Genomic DNA, 10,000 nt, shown 5'->3' on the forward strand with positions numbered 1-10,000 from the left:
AACCAGTGGCGGGCACCGCGGCATCTAAAGTGCATTAGAGTCAGATTGAAAGGCACCAAGTCCCAGATGAGGAGGGGAGTGAACAGCTGGGTCTGTGCTAATTGGCAGGCGGGCACTCTGCCTGTACACACAGCTGGAACACAGCAGGCGCATACGAAGTCCACACTTCATGAATTACTCTGAGGGATCATTTGGGACATGATGGAATGACCAAATTGTCTCTATAGCTGTGTAATAACACTGTTTATTACTTGTGTACTAAATGTCTCTATAGCTGTGTAGTAACACAGTTATCATTATTGTTGATTTGCTTTTGTTATTTCTCAAGTGAACTGAGTGTGTTTGTGATACCATTCCTCATTCCATTCCATGCATTACAATGAGACCGTCCTCCGATTTCTACCTCCACCAGCCTCCACTGCAGACAGGGATATGGTGGTATTTAAATTTAACTCAAGTGGTATTTATATTTAACTCAAGCTTTAAGAAGAAAACTTAAAGTGAAAATCCTAAAAGGAATCAAGAGCTGTAATTTGCCAGTTGTGTGGGGAGATGGAATCCATTTTGTCTGAGGAGATTAACAGTGGTGTCTACACTGAGTGCAACCAATGTTGTGCTCGGCGAGACAAGTCATCGGTTCTGTTTACCACAATCTGAGCGTCTCCCTCTCTCCGCTAACCTCTCTACAGCAGCATACATGTGGATGAAATGGGAGTGGAGCATTTACACACCACCAAGTCAGCCAGATCGATCCCTATACAGAGGCCATTCATCTTCTATGAAAGAGGTCATTCACCTTCTTCTATGTTCTATGAAAGGCCATTATTCAGAGTTTGATTGTCAGATTAGGGGGAGGAAGCTATGCTGCTACTGCTACTGCTGCTGGGTCAGTAGAAGCTGAGGGAGATCAATCTACCTCTCACCTCTCTCTCTCTCTCTCTCTGTCTCACTCTCTCTCTCTTTCTGCCTGTCTGTCTCTCTGTCTCTCTCTCTCTCTCTCTCTCTCTCTCTCTCTGTCTGTCTGTCTGTCTGTCTGTCTGTCTGTCTGTCTGTCTCTCTCTCTCTCTCTCTCTCTCTCTCTCTCTCTCTCTCTCCCCCACCTGCTATCTCTACTGCTGGGTCAGAGGAGCTCAGGGAGATCTTAAGTGGAGCAGATCAATCTACCTGTGTCTCTCTCTCTCTCATTCTCTCTCTCTCTCTTTCTCTCTCTCTCTTTCTCTCTCTCTCTCTCTGTGATGTCCATAGCCCTCTGCTCATATCACAGCTCTTGAAAAGAGAGAGAAAGAGCATGAGAAGGAGTGAGATGAGAAGTGAGTCTCACCAGTGAGTCTCACCAGCCCCCAACATCTATGTTTAGACTGGGAAGAGAGGGAGGGATGGAGGGAGGGAAGGGTGGAGGGAGGGAGGGAGGGAGTGATGGAGGGATGGGGACACACGGAACATGCTTAAACGGACCTCATTATGGCTGGGATGAGTCATAGCACCGAGACATTAGTATGGCTGGGGGAGGTTTTGTATGTGGGTCGTTTTTTACACAACACACAAGCACCTATTTCCAGACGTGACTATAACATCGGCGCTGTGACGGTATTGAGAGATGGAAGCTGGTGGGGGGGGTCAGGATGTAAGGATGTAAAGGTCAGTTTAAACAGCTCTGCTGCGTTTAGATCAGTCGTTCTCTCTTCTGTTATGCTTTGACATTCAAGTTTTTTTTGTTTTTTTTTCGTTCTCCTCGACTCTGTTCAATATGATTACATTTGAGGAGGTGAGTGTTGTACAAGGTGTGGCATCTGTATCAAGGCGAGGTGGATGAAAGAAATTTGGAAAAAAGTGGCACTGGATTGCATTATCGGAAAAAAAAATGTGCTAAAAATACAGCAAAAACGCTGAATTAACGTAATATTGCTTTCACTTTCGCTTTTAACAATGTCATTGATGATAAAAGATAGCTACTCTATCATTACTAAATATCAGTTTCATTTGCTCTGAAATTCGTACACAGTGGCGGAGCCAAGTAGACAAGGTGGCACAGATGCCCTTTACTTTCTTTGGGGAGAACCCTGGATATGGAATGCTCTCTGGATATGGAATGCTCTCTGGATATGGAATGCTCTCTGGATATGGAATGCTCTCTTAGACAGACTACTGAGAGGGAATTACAGTGGCAGTGACTTGGCCTGTGGGACATTTTCTACTGAGAAATTACACTCATAACCCTCTGATTTTGTGTGTGTGTGTGTGGGTGTGTGTGCCTGTGTGCGCCTGTGTGTGCCTATGTGTGTGTGTGTGTGTGTGTGTGTGTGTGTGTGTGTGTGTGTGTGTGTGTGTCTGTGTGTGTTTGTGTGTGTGTGTGTGTGTGTGTGTGTGTGTGTGTGTGTGTGTGTGTGTGTGTGTGTGTCTGTGTGTGTCTGTGTGTGTTTGTGTGTGTGTGTGTGTGTGTGTGTGTGTGTGTGTGTCCCTGAAGGCGAGATGTGCCAGGAGATAAACACTCAGAGCCTCACTCTCCTGCCAACCAATCATTTACCCTGACCTCCACTCTCCTTGGCTACATCTCAAATGACATCCTATTCACTGTATACATTAATGTAGTACTTTTCTGCATTATGTGGCTCATAAAAGGTAGCGCACTATACAGTATATGGGGGGAATGGGGTAATGTTCTGGTCAAAGTATACTATAATGCACTATAGGTGGGGTAGGGTGTCCTCTGTGGCCTTCCCTTGGCTTCTAATTATTCATCACCAGTCCTTCAGTCCCAGTGGAGGTGAGGGTGAGGAGATCAGTCTGCAAACCAAACTGTCATATTTTATCCATTCCATATTTTTGACACCCACACCTACACCCTATAGCACAGGGACTGAGTGGAGGGGAAGCGCGAAGAGAAGGACACTGAGTGAGGAATCTCTCACTTTCACGCTCTCTCTCTCTCTCTCTCCCTCCCTCTCTCTCCCTCCCTCTCGCTTTCTCTCCTTTCACATATTCTAATCCCACTATTCAGCGGGGACATCTCAAGGTAAGCCCTTCTCTCCCTCTCCTCCTCCCTCTCCTCCCCCATCTCCTCCTCCCTCTCCTCCACTCCCCGAGGTGAGTGAGTGAGTGCGGTGATTACAGACGGAGAGAGAGAGCCATGGCCGTCAGCAGGGTATAGAGTGTAGCGAGGTCAGCGCGGGGCGTCTGTGAGTTACGCCGTTCTGTCACTCCTCTTTTATATGCCTCTCTGTCTGCCTGTGCTGTTGCCAGGGGGGGAGAGACACGGGTCTGTGACTGAGGCCACACCCACTCTCCAAGGCCGCCTGTGACAGTCTACGTCTGGGCCACGTGACCACGAGGTGGTGAGTGGAGGATTGTTGACAAGTGGAAGAGAGGAGAAGAACATAAGATAGGATGATGATGTAAAGAGAGACAGACAGGCAGGCAGACACACAGACAGGTAGGTAGGCAGACAGACAGACAGACAAACAGAAAGACAGACAGACAGGCAGACAGAAGCAGACAGACAGACAGAAGCAGACAGACAGACAGACGCAGACAGATACAGGCAGACAGACAGAGAGATGTAGACAGATACAGACAGACAGACAAACAGACAGACAGACAGACAGACAGACAGACGCAGACAGACAGACAGACAGACAGACAGACAGACAGACAGACAGACAGAGACGGAAAGAGACACAAGTGGACCATGAGCAGAAGACGTTAAAAACATGATGATAGGATAACAGGGAAGAGTGTGGTTGGGTGGGAAGGACATCGAGGAATTGTTTAATGAAGAAACTATTGAATTGGAAAACATTCATGACAGAAAAGATCAGAGAATAGGGACATACAGTACAATAAATCCTAGCGACGAGGAAGGGACCATGAAGGAGGTTCGTCAGAGGAGTGACAACGTCGCGATGTGACGGAGGCCGGTTGGGGGTATTTACATGTCAGAAGGACAGGCGTGTATCTAATCTGGTGTTCTAACGTGGCGTTCTAACGTGGCGTTCTAATGTGGCGTGTGGGTATTTCCGGCCTCAGTCACCATACTGCAACTGCCGTCTCCAACCATCTACAGTGTTTACACCCAGCTGCAGCTCAGCTGTCCCTTAAATATTCTGCTTGGAAGTTACAGCCGGAGAAAGTTGCCACAGCACAGGAAACACTGCCGCATGAATTATACAGCAGGAGGAAACAGAGTAAAAGGACGTTTTGAGTTTTCGCTAAAGGGGGAGTTGAACCAAATGTCATGGAAATAACAGGTCTTTAAGGACCACAATTTGACTGGTGCCGACGGTGCTGATGAAACCATTTGACATGGGTTCAAGTGCGCAAAACTCAAGCGAACACACACAGACACACACACACGCACGCACGCACGCACGCACGCACGCACACACACACACACACACACACACACACACACACACACACACACACATACAGACACACACACACACACACACACACACACACACGTGCACAGGTAAACAATATGCAAAACACGGCTAATACTGTATATAGACAAAGCAAATAGATGGATTTAACCCCTTTCATAGTCCATGTTCCCGTGGCCATTTCTACCAATTGAGTGTTGTAGCTCTATAAATCCTATACCTGTCTGCGTCAGTTCCAGCGGTGGGGATGATGGCAGGTCTGCTGTAACACCCTGACATTAGGATTAACTGCAGGTTTGCTCGCAGGCAATAACCATACGGTACTGCAGGGACAGATTATGGATATCTCGTATCTATTCTACACTGGTCTTTCATCGCTGTGTGCAGTTACATTCACACTAAAATGATTTCCCCTCCCTTATTTTATCTGCCTCTTTTTCTGGGGGGCCTTGGGGGGTTTGTGGAGGGGGGCTCTGTGGTTTCCTGCTGGGAGAGGAAATGGATGTGTTTCTTTATTGACCGGGGACAGGTAATCAAATACCGAAATGGTCCTTGTCCGGCACCCTGGTGAGCAGAGCTAGGCAGAGTAACATAGTCATCTAACACACAGAAGAGCAGAAGCCTCTGCTGCACTGAAACCCACTAGAGACTGAGAGATGAGCAGGGCAGGACATTATCATCTAAATTAGACCAATGAAAAAAACCCCAGTGGAGGCAGAGAGAGAGATATTAAGCACAGCCAGGGAACATTAAAGAGAATAAAATGTCACCCTAGTCCTGGATTATGGGTAATATGTCCATGTACTGAAGTCAAGGAGAGGCTGGAGGAGGTAGACATCGGAGTACGGGCTTATTGTAATGCATGGAACGCAATGAGGAATGGTATCATTACAATGAGCCCGTCTTCCGGTTTCTACCTCCACCAGCCTCTCCTGAATATAAGTGAAGCATCATTGCCCGGCAAGCCGGTGGACAACGTAAGTACGTTCTGATGTTTTGAAAGGGTTGTTCGCTTTATTTAGCTCTTTGAGTGCTGTCAGTTTGGGAATAGTCACTTTGAACATTTTAGGTACCCTCCCTGCTTGGTCCTCTTGCCAGGATGCCCTTGCAAAAAAGGTTTCTAACCTCAATGGGTCTTAGCTGGTTACATAAAAGTTTTTCTTTAAAACATATAATAAATAAATGCAATGGTATTGATTAGGGAATGGTTACTGTTTTGGTTTGGAAATGGTTTGTACGGTATGACTGGAATGCTACTTTGTGAAGGGTGTGGATACTGGCTTGTTTTCAGAACAGTGGAGGGTGGTGGAGGTAGACATCGGAGGACGGGCTCATTGTAATGCACGGAATGGAATGGGGAATGGTGTCAAACACACGTGTGTTTGATACCACTCCCAATTCAATTCCATGCATTACAATGAGCCCATCCTCCGATTCCTACCTCCACCAGCATCCCCTGGTTTAGAAAGATGAGTTGGTCAGGGATGGTCTGAGTTAGAATGCTGTTAGGTCATGGGTGGCCTGCTGTTGAGATGCTGCTATGACGACTGGGTGTCCCTTTGCCTCCCCAGCCCCCTTCATATGAGCCCAGGCATAGGATGACAAAGGGAAACCCACAGGTCACATGACAGGATGGAGAGAGAGGAGGCAGGTCTCTTCCTGCTTCCTGCTGACGTCACAAAGTAGCCATTTGGTGGGTGCCATTTCTACCATTCCTAGAGCCAGGATGGTGAAACGGATGAGGGAATATTGCCGGGAGAATGCCTTCCAATAGCACCTACCCTAGCAGTGACATATTGTACAAACGTATGGCACTAACACAGAGTCAGGTGGTCTAGGTGGAGCGCTCACAAACCTTATAGAATAGAATGCAAAATAGAATCACACTTACGGTAGCCTATGTGTGCCTAAATGTAATTGAGTTAAGCACATGTTAAAATACCCCCGCCTGCGCTGTCAAGTTGATAGCTTTTCAATAGCGTAGCTGGTTAACATCGGGTGTTTGAGGAGACGGTCACGTGTGTTGGCAAGTCAGAGATCGCAAGTTTGAGACTCGGTCGGAGCAACTCGAATTGCGGGGCTACTGTTTACAACAACTTGACGTCTGTTTCACAAGCGAAGACACGCCTCTGCCTGATATGAGCCTGATCATACAATCACATCGCATAAAGAGTACAGCTTATTATTGTAGAGGATAATCTGTGTAGGGTATTTAGCAGGGGAGGCTGGTGGAGGTAGAAATCAGAGGACGGGCTCATTGTAACGCATGGAATGGTATCAAACACACCTGTCCTCATTCCATTCCATGCATTACAATGACCCCATTCTCCGATTTCTACCTCCACCAGCCTCCCCTGGTATGTAGGGTGCGGGTTCTGCAGGGGGCAACGCATCGATACATTTGGGGGTGAGGATATGAAGGAGCTGTGATGTCTGACTGATGGGGCAGAGAGGACGTTAGGTCTACAACATCATGTTGAGATCATGTTATATCAGACATTTCAGTGTATTACAAGCCAGGCAGCGATGTAGCAATTCACTGTTATGCCTAACTTACATGGAATTATGGAATATAGCATCCATATTTCCACTGAATAGGAGCAGAATGTGTGAAATGAGAAAACGATATTAGTTTGTAAAATGCCTCAGCGTATTCATGAGCAGAGCATACTTAATAGACAGAAATGAGAACCAGGGCTTTTGTTGATAAGACCAGCAGACAGGTACAATCAATCATAGCTGGAATTTGTCTAAAAGTAACTACTGCAAAATACATTTCTCAGATTGACTTTTCCCCATTAGGAATAATGCTATTGAGAAGTCTATTTCAAGTGTGGCAGTGAGGTATGTTTGTTTGTGTGTGAGAGACAGTGTGTATGAAAAAGATAGTTTGTATTTATGCAAATCCATTTGGTTCCCTGCCTCAGTAATACAGTGGAAATTGAAGTAGGAGAAATGCAATGTGACAAGGGCCAGAGGACACGCTGCAAACAGATGAGAACACACATACACACACACACACACACACACACACACACACACACACACACACACACATATACACACACACACACACACACACACACACACACACACACACACATACACACACACACACACACACACACACACACACACACACACATACACAGGGGAGGGAGAGTATGGGGGAATGGAGAGAGGGAGTGTATGAGGAAGAGAGGGAGGGAGGGAGGGAGGGAGGGAGGGAGGGAGGGAGAGTGGAATTACTGGGTTCAGTAGAGCCAGTGATGAGTTAAAGGTTTGGTTGAAGGCAAAATCTTGAAGCCCAGTTTAAAATGCTGCTGATCAGAGCAGTTGCCTCAAGCTAAATCTGACAGCATCTGTAGCTCAGTGGGTAGAGCATGGCGCTAACTATGCTAAAGTTGTGGGTTCCATTCCTGCTGGGACTGCAGTACATATAAATATTGTATACACTTACTGACTGTCCTGGAAGTCAGATAAAAGTGTCAGCTAAATGTTATATATATTCACCACAGATATGAAATTCTGGCTATGTGGCTTCTGCATAACCTAGTGTGAACTCAATTAACCACCCAGATGAAATACGTAACACTGTATATTCTGTTATATCAGCTTGTGATTGGTCCTGCCTCTCATATTGATATCACTATAGAAGTGAGATGATTGGATGTCAGTACATGAGACAACCTATCATTGGCCTTTAGAGTGATTGGCAGGTGCATCACCCACCCACTCACTCACTCACGCAGTAGGGCCCCACGACTGGTCTTCACTAGATGAGCCAGCCTATCATTTGTCTGCTTTTGTGATTGGCAGGGGCGTGCTCCACTCACGTGTGTTGATCTTCTGCAGGGAGATGTGTTTCTCCAGCTGTCTGCGGAGCTTGACCTCGGCGCCGTACTTCCCCGTGGTGCCATTGTCAGCCAGGATGAAGTGGGAGTGAAGGCTGTTGAGTACGGTCAGCTTACTCAGCGGGTTGGACATGGTCTGGTACGGTCTGACCACCTGAAGGACCAGAAAGGTGTGTTTATTACTGACACAGGTCAGCAAGCAAGGTAATGAACTGGCAGCAACAATATACTCTCTCTGGTCAAGTGTATTGCCAGGTGCTTGAGTTCAAACCACATATGGATGCACACACACACACGCATGCACACACACACACATACACACACACACACACACACAAACACACTGTCTCTTGCCAAGCACACTCAGTGTACACACACACACACACACACACACACACACACACACACACACACTCACACACACACACACACACGCACACGCACCCACACAATGTTAAACATACGTCTTTGCCAACCAGGTCCTCCTGGTTCTCTACGATGCCCCAGGGAGCGATGCCGATGGTGCAGATCTTCCCCCGGGACTTAGAGGCGTGGTCCTTCAATGCATCGCCAACATGCCGGATCACACCTGAGTGTGTGTGTATGTGTTGTGTATAGTAAAGAGAGTGAGAGAGAATGAGTCATGCAGACAATATGTAAGTGTGTGTGTGTGTGTGTGTGTGTGTGTGAGTTTTTTTTTTTTTAGGTGTGTTGGGGTTTGGGGGTGTGGGTGTGTGTGTGTGTGTGTGTGTGTGTGTGCGCGTATGTGTGGGGATGTGTGTGTGTGTGTGTGTGTGTGTGTGTGTGTGTGTGTGTGTGTGTGTGTGTATTAGTGTATGTGTGGGGGTTTGGGTGTGTGTGTGTAGGTATGTAAGAGGGACAAAAAAAAATAGAGTAAGTGTCAGGATGAATATGTAATCTTAGATAGCCCTAAAAGATAAAGTCTCTGTATCAGATGTGCCATACATGAAGAAACAGACAGACAGACAGACAGACAGACAGACAGACAGACAGACAGGTCTCAGCCTCCTCCTCTCCCTCTCTTTCTCTCTCTCTCTCTCTCTCAGGGTGGTTCTGTCACACCTGGAGGGTATCTCATTCCATGTCTCTATCTGACATCCACCATTTTCTGTTCAACAAATCCTTGTCGACATCAGTAATTCACTTTTCTATCTCCTTAGCCCTAACTCTAACCATTGGTCAGCTATTACCTACAGTATATTATTGCTATTTAGGTGTGTTCATCCATAGGTCAGGCCTGTTGTGTGCCTCTCCATGCTGTTCGAATGAGGGGGAGAGTAAGAGTTAAGGTTCCTTCTGTGTTTGTTAGGCCCTGGACCTCTCCATGTACCCACCTAGCCCACCTGAAGAGTTACCTTCAACCAAGACACTGAACCTTATGGTTAAGCTAATGCAGATAGGTTGAGGTTTAGTGTTGAGGTTGATGGTTAACATCCCTGTGTTAAGGTGTTCGTGGTGTTGTGTGCTTGTACATGCAGTGATTCTACCCTCATGGCTAGGCTAATACAGAGAGGCATGTGTTCGTGTTGAGTCAGACAGACAACCAGTTAGGGTGTAGTTGTGTTTTTTGTGCCTTACTACTACAGATAGGGCATGTTAGTGTTGAGCCAGACAAACAGCCATTTAGGGTGTAGTTTGTGATGCGTGCCTCACTACTACAGATAGCCATGTGTTAGTGTTGAGCCAGACAAACAGCCATTTAGGGTGTAGCTTGTGATCGTGCCTCACTACTACAGATTGTTAGTG

General features: G+C 46.7%; 1 protein-coding gene across 4 annotated transcripts in view; it reads right to left on the bottom strand.

Moving 5' to 3' along the window:
* trpm3 (transient receptor potential cation channel, subfamily M, member 3) overlaps positions 1 to 10,000 on the bottom strand; it is a gene marked incomplete at both ends in the record, with an annotated part of 120,820 nt that overhangs the window by 42,954 nt on the left and 67,866 nt on the right. For all 4 annotated transcript variants that reach the window (XM_083673381.1, XM_083673380.1, XM_083673383.1 and 1 more), the window contains 2 exons: positions 8,216 to 8,387; positions 8,698 to 8,822. In XM_083673381.1, the coding sequence (XP_083529507.1) occupies positions 8,216 to 8,387; positions 8,698 to 8,822 (297 nt within the window). The remainder of the gene's footprint in view (positions 1 to 8,215; positions 8,388 to 8,697; positions 8,823 to 10,000) is intronic.

The sequence above is a fragment of the Argentina silus genome, assembly GCF_951799395.1.
Source record: "Argentina silus genome assembly, chromosome: 7".
NCBI lineage: Eukaryota > Metazoa > Chordata > Actinopteri > Argentiniformes > Argentinidae > Argentina > Argentina silus.